We start from the raw sequence: 16,870 nt of genomic DNA, 5'->3' as shown, positions 1-16,870 counted from the left end.
TTTGGCACTTTTGTTTCTACTCTCCAGATGAATACAGTCTTCCTATTCCCAGACCCCACTGTATTTTTTTTAATATACAATTAAAGAAAACAACAACTATAGCTTCTACTACCAACAAACATAATTAATTTTTGGCCTAATCTAAGCAAACATTTTCATTGCTAACAAATCAATTCCTAAATGCTTAGGTGAATCCCCCCCTCCCATCCCCAAATGAAAACAAGTCCAATTAAGATTTGGGCAGCATGAATATTTTTTAATATACCTTTTCAAAGTCTAATAATGAATGACTCATTCATTCTGACTGGATTGTTTCCAATTACCTGCAGCAATACATCGTATTACTTTTAAATTAGTCTGCTCACCATCATCCAAACTAGAGAATTAAATAGTAAAAAAAATTGGCTTATACACTCTCAACTGCAACCCGATTATAATTTGGATATCCAAGGTAGAGCTTCATAATTACTGCTCACAAATCATTCAAGCAAGAGAAAGGAACCCCACCGCACCCCCAAAAACTGGGCCTAAATGTTTCATTTCTTAGGTTTCCAATCACACATGAAAACAACAATTTTAATCCACAGTGTAATACAGATACACTGGTGTTCAATGTAGCATGTCTCAGAGTCGCTTTACATGGTTGGAAGAGTTGCTATAATTTCAGAATGTAAGATGATGATACTTCTGTGAATGTACTTCTTAGCCTGCATGAACAAAAACTATAATAAAGGTACCAATCATCTTTGATGTAGTAGCTGTTTAGTAAAGGTCCTGACTTATTTTCCTACATTGGCTTCAATCTGGGATTTATGAACATACTTGGACCAGTTGTCTTCTCTTTCTTCAGTTTAGATATCCTAATTTGGAGGGACTTATACTTTTACAAGTCTTAAAGTTGCCAGGATTGGAAACCCCTGGTCTAGATAGAGTACATGACTAAGGTAGATCTTAAGAGCCGAGGTGGCGCAGTGGTTAAATGCAGCACTACAGGCTGCTTCAGCTGACTGCAGTTCTGCAGTTCGGCTGTTCAAATCTCACCGGCTCAGGGTTGACTCAGCCTTCCATCCTTCCGAGGTGGGTAAAATGAGGACCCGGATTGTTGTTGGGGGCAATATGCTGACTCTGTAAAACCGCTTAGAGAGGGCTGAAAGCCCTATGAAGCGGTATATAAGTCTAACTGCTATTGCTATTGCTATCTTTGTTTCCTGAATGTTTAGAGAAATCAAGTTTGGAGACTTTCTTTGGTTCTTTTTTACATGATGGTATGCCTGTAAAAATGTAGGCTTTCTGACTTCAAATGGTAGGGAATAAATAGCATTTACTGATTTTTTTTAAAGTTAGAGGGTCTTTAAGGAAGACACATACCCAAAACACATGAGCGGCTGCATGTCACTTCTGTTTGGGTTGGGGAATTCTCCTTTCAGCAATCATGAGATAAGATAGAATAGAACAGAATAACAGAATTGGAGGGGACTTTGGAGGTCTTCTAGTCCAACCCCCTGCTTAGGCAGGAAACCCTACACCACTTCAGACAAATGGTTATCCAACATCTTCTTAAAAACTATCCAGTGTTGGAGCATTCACAACTTCTGGAGGCAAGTTGTTCTACTAATTAATTATTCTAACTGTCAGGAAATTTCTCCTCAGTTCTAAGTTGCTTCTCTCCTTGATTAGTTTCCACCCATTGCTTCTTGTTCTACTCTCAGGTGCTTTAGAGAATAGCTTGACTCCCTTTTCTTTGTGGCAGCCCCTGAGATATTGGAACACTGTTATCAAACAATGGACAGTTTTGTTTGTCCTCACTCATGCTTCTTTACATAATGAATATATAAGTTTTAGCTTGTGTAACTAGTAAAAGCACACATTCAAGCAGGGAAGATACCTGCATGGCAACTGTGATTCAGCTCATGAGCTCTAAATAGACCCCAGGATCCAACCAGAATATCCCTGGTGACATTTCCCTTTATTCTCATGTGGCTTTGAAGCAGTGGTGAAATTCAATTTTTTTTACTACTGGTCCTGTGGGCATGGCTTGGTGGTGGTGGCAGGGGAAAGGATACTGCAAAATTCCCATTCCCACCCCACTCTGGGGCCAGCAAAAGGTGGTATTTGCCGGTTCTCCGAACTACTCAAAACCTCCGCTACCGGTTCTCCAGAACCTGTCATAACCTGCTGAATTTCACCTCTGCTTTGAAGCCTTTACCACATGATCTTAAAATGGTGAATTTGAAACCTAAAAATATAGATCTACATATATCTTTTACCTGTTACACATATGCCCAAATATGATTGGAGAAAGTACAATTTCCATATTTCAGTAAATATTATGAGACAATAAATCTTTTAATCATAACTGACTTTTCTATTTTTCAGGGGGTGGGTCTAGAAATATAGGGTTTATTTTGGTCTCTACTGACATTATAACTCTAATGTGCCCCAATCTTACCTGGGTGTCATTGAGATGGAAGATAACAGTTAAATAAAAGTTTTACATGCTACACTTACACCTACTTTTCCTTTTAGAGGGAGGGTTTCTGTAGTTATATTAAGAACTTTCCTCTGGAATTACAAATAACAAGAGCCCATTTTGTGAGATGTTAGCAAACTAAAAAGCAAGGTTTGATTTTAAGCATAACTTTGTGCAAGGGCATGACAAACCAAGAATAGACACAGCTAATATTCTCTATTGCTTTGTTATAGGCTTGGGAGTGATGGTGAATTAATTAACACCAGAAGCAAAAAAAGATCAGGATAGGAAAGTAAACTTATAAATTTAATAAATAAATAACAACACATCAGAAAAACCAGGTCAATTAGAAATAAAACAAAAATTGCTAGCTGAGTGTGGGCAGAAAAATAAAATGTCAGAAAAACCAGGAAGTAGGTTAGAAACAAACTAAAAATTATTGAGGGTAAATAAGAGAGAAAAACAAAATAACAAAGTAATTTCTTCTACAGCCTGTTCCAATTTTGAAATGCCAAATGTCAAAAAGCAAAATGGTATGAAATGGCACAGTCGGCTTACGCCTTTGTGAAATCTCTAGCAAAAATAATGGTAGTTTAGATCTGCCACAGGGTAGGGGATATTTAATTAAATTCCTTCTTGTCTACTTCTTTCGATCAGGAATCAAGGCATTGAGCTGGCTTTCTGTGCTTCATCCTGTGCTGAACCAACCCAGAATATCTTGAAAAATAAGCCCAAAATAAAAACAAGTGTAGATAATGACAACAAGGTCAACAAATGGTTAGAAACTAGACTGACAACTGTCTGTACAGGCAGTCCTCAACTAGTGACCGTTCGAAGTAATAGCAACACTGAAATAAGTGACTTACGACTGTTTTTCACACTGACGACTGCTGCAGCATCCCTGTGCTCATGTGATCAAAATTCAGACACTTGGCAACTGACTCACATTTATGACTGCTGCAGTGTCCCAGGGTCATGTGATCCTCTTTTTGTGACCTTTTGACTAGCAAAGTGAAAGGGGAAGCCAGATTCACTTAGCAAGCGTCTTACTAGCTTAACAGCTGCAGTGATTCACTTAACAAAGGTGGCAAGAAAAAAATCGTAAAATGGGGCAAACGTCACTTGACTAACTTCTCATCTAGCAACATAAACTTTGGGCTCAACCGAGGTTGCAAGTCGAGGACTACCTGCACTATAGCAACTTACAAAAGTACCATATTTTTTGAATTATAAAACGCACCGGTGTATAAGACGCACCAAGATTTCGAAGAGGTAAGTAAGAAAAAAAAGTTTTTTGCCTTCCCTCAGCCCCCAGCAACTCTCTGCAGGCTTCAGCAGGGCTGAAAACACTCCCGGTTTTGCCTTGCCCCAGCACTGCTGAAGCCTGCAGACGGCTGCTGGGGATTTCGGGAGGCCCAAAATGGCTGTATTTGGTGTATAAGATGCATCAACATTTCCTCACTCTTTTGGGGGAAGAAGGTCTTATACTCCGAAAAATATGGTACCTGAACTGTTGTGGCCCAGGAGGAGTTGTTGGAGCTGCCACCAGACTCCGACAGTGAGGGGCCCTATGATGTAGAGGACGTAGAGGACCCTGGACAGGGTTCTGACTCCGAGCAGGGCGTAGAGAGACTGGTTGGCCACCAGGTGGTGCCTGAGCCTTGGACCAGTGGGGAGGAGACAAGGGAGAGTGATCCAGAAGCCAGCAGTGAGTTGTTCCTGGATGCATGCCATCGAAGAGCTACTGGGCGTCAGGAGCAATTACGCAATTATAGGAGGTAATTGCGCTCAGCTGGTGGTCATTAGGCTCCTCTCCAGACTACAAAAAAGACTGCTTGTGCACACGCCCCTCTTGCAGAAGTCAACGCATTGACTAAAGAGAACTGTTGTAACTAACTTGGCAGGCTGGATTGCTGCCAAGGTTTGTCTGAGTTGCTGCCAAGGTTTGTCTGAGTTGCTGCCAAGGTCCTTATCTGTTTGTTTGCTTGGCTTTCAGCCACCGAGATTTTGGTCTTGCTATTAAAGTACATTCTAGTTAAGCTTGTCTCAGCATTCGTTACTGGATGGAGGAGGGGGTCAGAACACTGAACTATACTTTAAGGATGCTTGATACTTCTTTCCTCTCCCCACTCCCAAAATGTACAAAATTTTTGGAGAGATGATTCATCAAATTAAGAAAAAGGAGCAGCCTATGCTGCTCATCTATGACAGATGCCTATCACAAAAGATGCATGGGACTTACAGCAGGTCGACTTGGTCGGGTCATCTCCTTGCTGTCTTCCTGCTTTACCTTGGCTGGTTCATGTGGGAGGATGGGTGATCCTTCAAGCTTGGCATTTCCTGAGCAAAGAAGAGAACCAATGTAAAAAGGGTTAAAGATCAAATCAGGGAGGGAGCCTGAGGCAGGGGGAGAAGGTCTGCTTCAGAAAATCCCATTCTCTTGGGTGCTCACTGTAATCTTTTCTGAGCCTAGATCTCAATGGGCACATGCTGCTCTGAGAGAAACCCCCATTCCTTTCCATTCTCACATCATTGACATTTCGGTATTGGTCACATCTGTGTAATACAAGTTTCTCCAAAACGGGGTCCTTTCCAAGAAGTTTGGCTTAGTTTAACCTGTACCTGAACTCTACCACTTGAAATGAAAAGGTGAGGTCACAAGACTGAATTTCCCACCAGGAATACATCTTCAAAGCCTTGCGAGGAACCAACCTGTGGAGGACTTTTCCCTTTGTGTTGGATTTATTAACTTAATACCAAATATGAGATGGAATGTAGTGCAATTTTGGAATCACCCCATCAGGGAATAAGGTTTGATGCTATGCTATGGCCTCAGACTAGTTTGGGCACCTCCAGGTGTATGGACTTCAATTATTGCTGGAATTGGATAAGACTAGTTTGATGAAAAGAAGAACTAGAGGAGACATGATAGCAGTGTTCTAATATCTCAGGGGTTGCCACAAAGAAGAGGGAGTCAAGCTATTCTTCAAAGCACCTGAGGGTAGGACAAGAAACAATGGGTGGAAACTGATCAAAGGAGAGAAGCAACTTAGAACTAAGGAGAAATTTTCTGACAGTTAGAACAATTAATCAGTGGAACAGCTTGCCTCCAGAAATTGTGAATGCCCCAACACTGCAAGTCTTTAAGAAGATGTTGGATAGCCATTTGTCTGAAATGGTATAGGGTTTCCTGCCTAAGCAGGGGGTTGGACTAGAAGACCTCCAACGTACCTTCCAACTTTGATCTTCTATTCTATTCTATTCTATTCTATTCTATTCTATTCTATTCTATTCTATTCTTTTCCATTCCATTCCCAGCTTTGACCATTGTCTTAGTTCATTCATTTGGAAGACACCCAGGTTGAGTGGGTTATTTGGTTGAGGATTCTTTCATCTGCCAAAAACTTCTTCAGTTCTCTGTTGCAGAAAGAGGAGATAGCAAATTGGTACACCGCCTCCCCCGTTAGTGGCATCCATTTTTTTCAACATTCAAAACATATAGCATCCTTCACTCAGGAACTAACATTTTGTCCTCCAAGCTAAATGCAATGAAATTTTAGAGATCTCATCACAACTTACAAGTTAACCACACATTTGTGATCCTGTGGAATGGTGACTAAATTTTGAGAGGCCAGTATGGTTTAGAGTTGGACAGAAGCCTGGCGCCTGTGGGCATTCTCTGCTAATTGGTACTGTGAGGTTGTTCACTTCTATGTGGCTTAGAATGATGTATCAACCAAATGGCTTAATACTATTAGCAAACCAACTGCTTGTCCAATAATCATGGCTAAAATATCCTGGCCTTAGCGTTACATAGGAAGGCAGACATTCAAAACACAAACAGAGTTAAGGACACAGGGAGAAATGAAAATCCTTTCTAGCCTTACAGGTTGTCAGATGATAATCCAATGAGTAGGGCATTTCAAGCAGCAAAAATGAAAGTAGGGCAAACAGTAGGTAGGAGAGTGGGCTGAGATCTCACCTCTGGCTCGGTTCCGTTCACTGGAGCCAGCTTGGGATCCAGGCTGGGAGCCGGCCTGTGAACTGGGCTGTGAACTGGGGGTGCTGGAGCTGGAAGAACTGCCACTGCTTGTCCTCTGTATCAGGTTTTCTATGATGGGCTCTGTTCTCCGTAGGTCTGGGTTACTGGGAACAGGAAAGGAGAGAGGATGTTGTACCTATTTATTTGTTTTCCACCTTTATTATTTTTCATAAATAGCTCAAGGTAGTAAACACACTTAATATTCCTCCCATTTCCCCAACAACAGCAACCCTGTGAGGTGAGTTGGGCTGAGAGAGAGTGACTTACCCAATCACTGAGTCAGCTTTCATGCTTAAGGCAGGACTAGAACAATCATCTGGTTTCTAGGTTGGTGCCTCAACAACTAGACCAAATTGGCTCTCATTTTATCTAGTCATCTATTCCATGAATACTTTAGAAAGATTCTTGTGAATTAGTAAGGTGGGAGAGGACCCTTTGGTGCTTCCCTTGGTCAATGCTACAGATGTTCATAGAAGACATTTGGGATCGAAGATGGCAGGTATCTAACAGAATAACAACCAGGCTACTCTGGTTTCTAATGCCATGAACATCTAAACCACGACTATCTCTTTCGTCAGACGAGAGCAAACTGAGGCTGAAGACCATGAACATCATTTTTGGGGACCCTTAGATTAAATTGGAAGTTTAGTCATTAAGTAGAGCAGGGGTGAAATTCAGCAGGTTCTGGAGAACCGGTAGCGGAAATTTTGAGTAGATCAGAGAATCTGCAAATACTACTTCTGGCTGGCCCCAGCGTGGGATGGGAATGGAGATTTTGCAGTATCCTCCCCCCAAGAGTGGGATGGGAATGGAGATTTTGCAGTATCCTTCCCCTGCCTTGCCCACCCAGCCACGCCCATAGAACCGGTAGTAAAAATATATATGAATTTAATCACTGAAGTACAGCCAAAAGAGCCAATTGATAAAACTTCACTGTAAATTGCAGTGAAAAAAAATAACCAATGTCATTCATGTTTGGTCTTTCCCTTTCCCCAAACAAGTTTACGCTTACTGTACTGGGATGGAGCAGATTTCTTCTCCTCCAGGGAGAAAATTGCTATTTCTGTTCTTTCAACAATTACCTGTTGACCCAAAGATCAAGTAGAATAAGGCAAAGCACTGCTACCAAACCGTAAAGTTGAGACCCTGCAGGAACATTCCCAAACTATTTCTTATAGCTGTAAGGTAGGAAAAGTGAACGAGTATTGTGCAAGTCTGAAATCCTTACACAACATCTTCACAGAGTGAGAAGCTATCATTTCCCTTTATGTCAGAGAACCAGGCTTACAAATCATTGCTGGCTTTGGGTACTATCAATTCTCTAATCAAACCGCTGGAAAAGATGATAAGAGACCCTGGATGACACTAGATGAACTGTATTATTTAATATCTGCATGTGTAGTCACATCTTCATAGTAAACAAGGGACAACCTAATTACATAGATATGATCTTTGAGAAATAAATAGCCATCAAATAAATATTGTGCCTTATCGATGATGATCCATTTATTTAAATTCTTTGCAGCATACCATTTTGATTTCCTTAATTTCTGCTAAACAGTCAGTACCTTAAAAAAACTGACTTATACGAGATACGTTAGGAGATGCAGTAGCACGACCAAAATAAAGTCATTAAGAGTAATGGGATGGCAGTCATCAAATTAAGGAAACAGGTAAGTAGCAAGTTTTAAAAAAATCATTCTGAAACCAGCTGCAAATATTCTATGATGTATGTATATTTCAGCTATCATGGATTATACACCAACTAATATTGACTAATCTATTTGCCTTGTTCTAATTCCCTCCAAAAGGCATCAAATGAGTTGACCTTGAAATAACTGAAAGGACCCAGTCCTAGTCTCAGATGTGAATATTCATCTACTGGAAAACACACTGCCCAGGTATGTTTTTTCACACTGTCCCCGCTCCAGGCTGGCTGTGAGGTATTAGAAGAAATGAAGTACCACACGCCTAGAAGGATCTTCTTAGCTGAAGGATTCTAATTTTATCCTGTCCAATCTTTTCTTTGATCTCACAATATTAGTGAAAATTGCTTACATAGTGTAACAAAATTCTAACATTGGACATTGAATTTGAAAGCCAAGTGCCTAGCTCCAAGCAGCAACCAAGAAGAAGCTTAAGGCAAATGCCTTAACAGAAAGTCAGACTTGAACAAGACGAATCTGGATTTATCAGGGGTGGAATTCAGCTGGTTCGGATTGGTTTGGGTGAACCGGATGCTAATTTACATCTGGTTCACTGAATTGCTAGTTGGAAGGACTGGCTGGCCCTGCCTACCCCATCCCGCTTCTCCCAGGAGTTTCCACAAGGCCCGTTCATCATGCTAGGTAAGTGCAGGGTCCGGCTAGAGGCTCTGGAAGGGTGAAAAATGGGCCTCTCGGAAGTCCGGAAATGGGCCTTTTCCGGCCTCTGGAGGACCTCCAGAGCCTGGGGGAGGCCATTTTCGCCATCCTGGAGACTTGAGGAAAGCTTCCGGAGTCTGGGGAGAGCAAAAACACCCTCTGCCCACCATGATGCAACCCGAGTAGGCCACACCCCTCATGGCCATGTCCACCCAGCAACTGGGCAGAAAACTGGTTGGAAAAATTTTTCAATCCCACCCCTGATTTAAATCCTGCCTGTTGGGGGTGACACACATATGTGTGCCTATTGTACAGACATTCCACCTTTTCTTCTAGAGGTCGTAAGTGCTGGAACTCAGTTTTCTTGGTTCGTATCCAATCTTCTGTAGCTGCTCTTAAACTGTTCTTATATTGAAAGTGAGATTAGCAAACCCTATCCTTTCTCTCAAGAGTTCAGATCCCAGCAAGGAGGAAAGGTGAGAAAAGGGCAGCTATGTCCAAAATAAAGCAGGGTAGCTTTTATGCATGCCACCTGGAGTGGAAAACTATATTGGTAAATAACACATAGATAACCCTTTTTAAGTGGGTCATTCTAAGAATAACTGACTAGTTTTATTCTGTTTTTTCCAACCCTACATCCCAAATTCCATCCGGTTGGGAAAGGCAGTTATAGAAGATGAAACATTTCTATGCCTGAGTACAACACAAATATTTTCAGACTGGTTGCTCCTAGATTTGGAATTTTAGATGCAGTTATGAGTGAGGTTTCCTAGGGAAAATCCACAATTTGCTGACTTTTTGAGCAAATCTTTCAATCTTCTACTTAGACAGTGTTTGTTGTACATTGCGGTGCTCAAAAAAAGAGTCTTGGGGTTATGGCTGCTTTGTATTTTATTACTGCAATAGGATCTGCAGCGTGACGCAAAACACAAACTAATTGAAGAAAGAGCAAGAACTCCTAGATCCAAGACTTACATCCTTTTAGGCAAAGGTTGCTGCTATTGTACGCCAGAAAGGACATTTGAAATATTGTGGAGATGAATGCTTGCCAAAGCCTTAAATAAATCTTAGCTATTTCCTATCAATCCTCTAGCTCTTAATGCATTAGTTTAGTTAAATCAGATTAAATCCTGATTTATCAAGAGCTGAAATAAGTAAGATCTATTGCCCAGCATAATATGAAATATAAAAATAACATCTAAATCTAAATCTAAATCTAAATCTAAATCTAAATCTAAATCCATCCATCCATCCATCCATCCATCCATCCATCCATCCATCCATCCATCCATCCATATGAAATATAAATAAATAATCTACTCTGAAAGGCAGTGGATCCCCAGAATTTCAGGAAATATCTGAAAAGGTGCTGGGCAAGATACGAACAGTACCAGAGGAGATGCAAAAAAGGGACAATTAAAAGATTGCAGCAACTGGGGGTTTTGAACTCAAGATGAACCGAAGGGAAGAGGGGCTAATCGATGCTACTATGGAGACCAATAGGTTTCCCCCCCCCCGCCGCCATTTCACAATGTAGTTATCTGCTAAAATTACACATAGGAAGATTTGGGATTGTCAAATTTGCTTCCATAAGCTACTGTGATGGACCACTAGCTTAGGCAGCTTTTAGGGGAAACCAGACAAAATCGTGGAGAGGACTATCAGTAGTTGCTTGTTTTGATAACCCAATATCACTTCCTTGAACACAGGTAGTGAACAAGTAACTGGTATCTTAAATATCAGATACTAGGAAGCAACAGTGGGAACAGGGCTATCACAATTTTATGATGATTTATGAGCCTCCCAAATACATCTGGTTACCTGTTTATGGCACGACACTGAGCTTGATGGGATCTTGCTCAAACCAGCCAGGCTCTTTCCATGTACTGTATTTTTCGGAGTATAAGATACACCAAGATTTTGAAGAGGGAAATTTTTAAAAAAGTTTTTGCACTCTGCTCCCCAAAACAACCCGTTTTTTGCAAAAACAGGCCCATTTTTTTTGCCCAAAAAAGTGCATGCATAGCCTTTAGGAGGCTTGTAGAGTGCTCCTGTGGGCTGGGGGGGGGGGAGCCAAAAATGAGCAAAAAACAGCCCGTTTTTGTAAAAAATAAAAGGGCATGTATAGCCTTTAGGAAGCTTGTAGAGTGCTCCTGGGAGCTGGGGGGGGGGGGAAATGAGCAATGGCCCGTTTTCAGCTCATTTTTGCCCTCCCTAGCCTCCAGGAGCACTCTTGAAGCCTCCTAAAGGCTATGCATGGCCATTTTGTCGAAAAGGGGGGGGGGTTTGGGAGGCCAAAAATGCTGTATTCAGTGTATAAGACGCACCCAGATTTTGAGGGGAAAAGGTGCATCTTATACTTCAAAAATACGGTATGTGTCCATTATGTTCATGCTCCTTTGAGATTTTTTTAAACTAAAGATGGCAGGGACAGGACTTCCATGCAAAATCTGTGCTCTCCCACATGCCTCTCTCCTTGTGCACCACTATTCAACACTATCTGAATAAGGTAAGAGGTTCTCTTAATGTGTTACGATCCTCTTAGCCACATCTCAGAGGGTTGGGGAAAGGAAATAAGACATTCTTCCTCCACAGAACATTCAGCTGTGTCTCTTTTCTAAACCTAGTGCTTCAGGTGTAGGAACAGTAAGTTTTTTCTTGGTTGGCATTACCTTGCTCTTATGGGCTGTGATCCGAGTCGAGGTCCTAGAGCATTCCCATTCCCAGGTGAGTTCTTCCGAGCTAATGCAGGTGAAATGGAAGTAGTTCGTTGAGGCACCTGTAAGAAAACCCAAAGCTTGCTGGCTACTGAAGTTCTGCTGCCAGAAGTAGAATGAGACAATTCGCTGTGGCCAACTCACTGTGGCCAACTTACCATTGCCAACTCTCCGGGGGACAATTGCCACAGGACAATTGAACAATCCAATTCAATTACTTAAAAGAAATAACAATTATTTTAATTTTTGTCACGCACATTTCGTTTTCTCCCTCCTTTTGCACCCTTTCTTGAGTGATTCTATTCCATTGTTTCTTTGATATTAGTGTAACTCTTGTCCCACAATGAGTTGTCCCACGCAAGTTATCCTACAGCGAGTTGGCTGTGGCAAGTTGGCCATGTCAAATTGTCAATAGACCCTCCCGGATTTGTCCAACATATTACAGGGAATGACTGACCACCAGGTTAGGCAAATTTGCCAGTGAAATGTCCTCTAATTTCTTCTGGAAAGATAGAACTATTTTTTTTTTCAGTGAAGCAATTATAAACTGCACTTGGGTGTTTTCACAGCACCTTGTTAGGAGGGAAAATAGCATATCTGAAATGCATTCATTTTAATTCCAGAGGGTAACTTACTTGTTTCAATCAAGGCTTGATGATACTTAAGTTGCTACACCAATATATGATTTGCAGAAAGTCATATATGGGAACTAAAAGTTCCCAGATTTTTGGAGAACTGTCCTACTGTGTCCCACAGAAACCGAGAGAACATTCATTTTTCATCAGAAGCCAGGAATTTTCTTTGAGAGCTTAAGGTGGTTTACACTGGGGGGACTTTCTTTTCTTTTATCCCTACAGCAAGAACTCAGGAAAGTGAGTTGGGTTGAGAGTCCACAAGTGGCCTGCAGTTATCCAGTGTGCTTCTATGATTGAGTGGGAACTAGAATCTGAGTCCGGGTCAAGGACATATTATATTACAATGACATTAATGATGATAGTAAGGTAAAGGTAAAAGTTCCCCTCGTACATATGTGCTAGTCATTCCCGACTCTAGGGGGCGGTGCTCATCTCCCTTTCAAAGCTGAAGAGCATTGCTGTCCAAAGAAGTCTCTGTGGTCATGTGGCTAAACACAGAAGGCAAACGGAACACTGTTATCTTCCCACCAAAGATGGTTTCTATTTTTCTACTTGCATTTTTTACATGCTTTCGAACTGCTAGGTTGGCAGAAGCTGGGACAAGTAATGGGAGCTCACTCCATTACGCGGCATTAGGGATTTGAACCGCCGACCTTTCTGATCGACAAGCTCAGCATCTTAGCCACTGAGCCACAGCGTCCCTCGACAATGATGATAGCATTTTGTTATTATAATGAGACATTGACTGCAGAGTAAAAGTTCAGCAACACTATTGATTTTAACGTTAGCCTGGGGATTAAGAGCCACTGGAAGATTCTAACAGTCGCTAACTCAAAACAAGACATACAAAAATTCAATGGAGCATTAGCATGATAGGCCATACAAATACGGTAATAAGAAGCAATGCGGAGATGAGAATATCAAGACGTTACTGCCCTATATATGTATTTGCCCTTGCATTATTTCAAGCCAGATAATTGGTTCATCTAGATCGGTACTGTCTATCCCCAATGTGGGGAAATCAGCCTTCCAAATATTATTGGATCTTGGGTCTCAACGGTACAGCCAAGCAGAGTCGTGGGTGATGGGAACTGTAGTTCCCCATCAGAGTTGGAGGAAAGGGTTTGGGTTTCTTTTGCTGCCACTCAGTTTTTAGTCACCTTTTTCTTTCCATATCTACTAGAGATGCCCAGGACTGAACATGGGATCTTCTCCATAAAAAGTATGTCTGAAATACAGCCCATTCCCAAAGCAAGCATAAAGTAGCTTGTTTAGCAATGGCCTTGTTGAAAGAGAAAAAGACATTGTGAATATACAAATACTTGATGATTATTTACACAAATGTTTATGGGAGGTAGATTTGACTATTATATACACATTCCGATTTTTAATTATGCACAGATGTTCCTGTGATGGTTTGTGATCTCAAACATCAAATCATTTCTGAACTGGTCTGAAGAGAAACATGGTTCCAGGGTTATGGCTATCTAAAATGTGATAAAATGGAAGAGAGTTCTGTGTAGTGAATGTTGTATAATAGGCACATACTTTTAACTGTAACCTTGATGGATTTTGCTGCTGAACTGATGAAGAACGTGTTGTTATTATTAGTGGTTATAGTAATAATGGAACAATAATATATTTTTTTTATAATCCTTCTACTTACAGAAAACCTTGAGGCAATTTTCCATAACCATATCATTAAGGTAGAAAATAAAATAAAATGGAGTAAGAACACAGGAAAAAAATATCCTTTAAATGGAATGTTAGGCAGAGTTAGTGATAAGGATGTCGATGGAAAAAGTTGTGTGTGTGGCTTTTTTAAAAGAGAAGTGAGAAACATGGCATTGTTGGGGCTGGTGGAACACAGAAAGATAGGATATGCCATAGCACCGGTGCCACAAAAGGCGAAATCTTCTGTGCCACCATCAGAGAGATCCATGATGGGAACTTATGGCACATGTGCCATAGGTGGCACACAGAGCCCTCTTTGCGTGCATGCGAGCCATCGCCCCAGCTCAGCTTCACCGCGCATGCACGCGTGCCTCCTGCCGTCCAGCTGATTTTTTTCGGGTCTCTGCCATGCATGCGGGATACGCACACACATGTGCGGAGGGGGTCATGTGTGCATGCACCAGGGGTTGTGCGTGTACGTGAGGGTGGCCTGGGGGAGCATGGGAGGCTGCGGCACGCCCCCTCCCCAGTGTCCCATTTTTGGTCCCAGGAGGCTGCAGGGAGGCCTACTAGGCCCAAAATGGGGCGCACGGGGTGGGGGTCACAAATGTATGTGTGGGGAGAGGGGAAAGCGAGGGAAATCATGCACACATCTAGGTGGGGTAAACAGGTGGTGGTGGTGTGCGCATTGCATTATGGGCATGGGCACGTGCTTTCGGCACATGAGGACAAAAAGGTTAGCCGTTGCTGAGGCAGACTATAGGGCCTTTTCTTGTGTTTCCAATATGTGAACATTTTTCTAGTGTTTCCATTAAGGGGCGTTTTCTAATGCTTCCAACGTGTTCAATGCAATCACTTTGCAGATGAAATGGAGTATTTCACGAATAATGTCACACACAGAAGATTTCAACATGAAATCTTTTGCACACTCTTCATGGATAAAAGTTTTACAAATAACCTGGTCCTGAAGGTGCTTTTTCAAACGGCAACTGGACTTTTATTTTTCCATGAAGACCTTTCGGTTTCCTTAAAGACTGAAGGCGCTTCTTGGATGAGAATTGAAATGTCTTCAAGGAAAAATAAAGTCCAGTTGCCTTTTGAAAAAGCACTTTTGGCACAACTATGACCTGAATGACTGATAATCTCCATGGACAACTCAGTTCTAACTGCGTGTAATTTTATTCGAAAAGAATAAACTATATAACTATTTTGCCTCTCTCCTTCATGTGAATAATTCATTTTCAGTGTTAATCTCAGGGAATTAAAAATTTGTTGATGTCACTGCTCAAGCAATTTAACACATTACCCATAGGTTATGGTTCTAAAATGCAGTTAACCGAGAGCCCCATCTCTTAAGCTGGTTGGAGATCTCTCTGTGGTCATCTTATTGGCCAATTACCTAATCACAAAGACAATCCCGAATTCAAGACGGCTTTCTCCCTTTAAGATTGGACACAAAAACGTTGCTTGTTTTCTTCACCATTGTTCCTGGGGAATCTAAGGTGACCTCATTTTGAAAATAAATTATCGGGAGGGGAGGGGAGAAATTCCTAATCTTTCTCGGTAAATATTGTATAAATTATTCATGACACCGGTGTAATTTTTTTTCTCTGGGGGAAAAATATACAAGGAACATCTCTGCATTTCATCGATCAGCTATTTGTTTTTTCCTTTATTTTCATATTTGTGCAATCCAAGATTCAGCATGAAAGAGAGACTATTTTTTTTTATAAGAGCCTTAAAGAAAACAAAGCAGTATCTGCATTAGTAGTTTGGAATAGAGCCTTAGATTGCAACCTAATAGTCATTTCCTTAGGAGAAAGTCCCATGTATTTTGGTGGGACTTAATTCTAAGTAGGTGACTATGGAAAGGCATTAATCAAAGAGCAACTGCTGCCATCAAATCGTGAGAGCATTAAGATTCTGGAGCGTTTGTGCAATATTCTAACTAATATTGATTATATCTGGAGGCATGATGTCAGCCTGGAAAGCTTACAGGTTTGATCCAGTATGGCAAGTTTTGTGCTTACTGCAGATTTCTTTTCTAAATGCAAAGCCGGGAGTGAGAGAAGGGAAGGGAAGGCAAAAGACAGACATGCCACATACTCTGCAACATTGTTTTAACAGCCTTTTATATTATATGTCAGCTCGCACAGCGTATTGATCTCATGCATATATATATTTAACGGCTTGATGCTGTAACCTGGAATGCTGTAGCCAAAATAATGCTGGGGAATGCTATAAGGATTTGGGCTCAGACTGAGATCTTATTCCAGATTCCATGCAGCAATCGTTGGTTTTGATGTCTGCTTCTTGCCTTGGCTGGTATATTCCTGTTAGAGGTTCCAACACACACATCCCAGTGCAGCTCATATCTAGAACAGAATAACAGAGTTGGAAGGGACCTTGGAGGTCTTCTAGTCCAACCCCCTGCCTAGACAGGAAACCCTACACCACTTCAGACAAATGGCTATCCAACATCTTCTTAAAGACTTCCAGTGTTGGGGCATTCTCAGCTTCTGGAGGCAAGCTGTTCCACCGATTAATTGTTCTAACTGTCAGGAAATTTCTCCTCAGTTCTAAGTTGCTTCTCTCCTTGATTAGTTTCCACCCATTGCTTCTTGTTCTGCCCTCAGGTGCCTTGGAAAATAGTTTGACTTCCTCTTCTTTGTGGCAGCCTCTGAGATATTGGAAGACTGCTATCATGTCTCCCCTAGTCCTTCTTTTCATTGAACTAGACATACCCAGTTCCTGCAACCGTTCTTCATGTGTTTTAGCCTCCAGTCCCCTAATCATCTTTGTTGCTCTTGTCTGCACTCTTTCTAGAGTCTCCACATCATTTTTTTGCATCGTGGTGACCAAAACTGAATGCAGTATTCCAAGTGTGGCCTTACCAAGGCATTATAAAGTATTAACACTTCACGTGATCTTGATTCCATCCCTCTGATAGAATCCCCCTTGATCTATCT

General features: G+C 41.5%; 1 protein-coding gene across 6 annotated transcripts in view; it reads right to left on the bottom strand.

Moving 5' to 3' along the window:
• TNIK (TRAF2 and NCK interacting kinase) overlaps positions 1 to 16,870 on the bottom strand; it is a 348,933-nt gene that overhangs the window by 41,552 nt on the left and 290,511 nt on the right. For all 6 annotated transcript variants that reach the window (XM_087725246.1, XM_087725250.1, XM_087725247.1 and 3 more), the window contains 3 exons: positions 11,548 to 11,654; positions 6,453 to 6,616; positions 4,713 to 4,810 (listed from right to left, as the gene is read on the bottom strand). In XM_087725246.1, coding sequence (XP_087581372.1) covers positions 4,713 to 4,810; positions 6,453 to 6,616; positions 11,548 to 11,654 — 369 coding nt within the window. The remainder of the gene's footprint in view (positions 1 to 4,712; positions 4,811 to 6,452; positions 6,617 to 11,547; positions 11,655 to 16,870) is intronic.

Source organism: Thamnophis sirtalis, unplaced genomic scaffold (genome assembly GCF_051295495.1).
Source record: "Thamnophis sirtalis isolate CommonGarterSnake01/CBP01778 unplaced genomic scaffold, rThaSir2_p1.2 scaffold_11, whole genome shotgun sequence".
NCBI lineage: Eukaryota > Metazoa > Chordata > Lepidosauria > Squamata > Natricidae > Thamnophis > Thamnophis sirtalis.
This window is presented reverse-complemented; position numbering and strand designations above follow the sequence as displayed.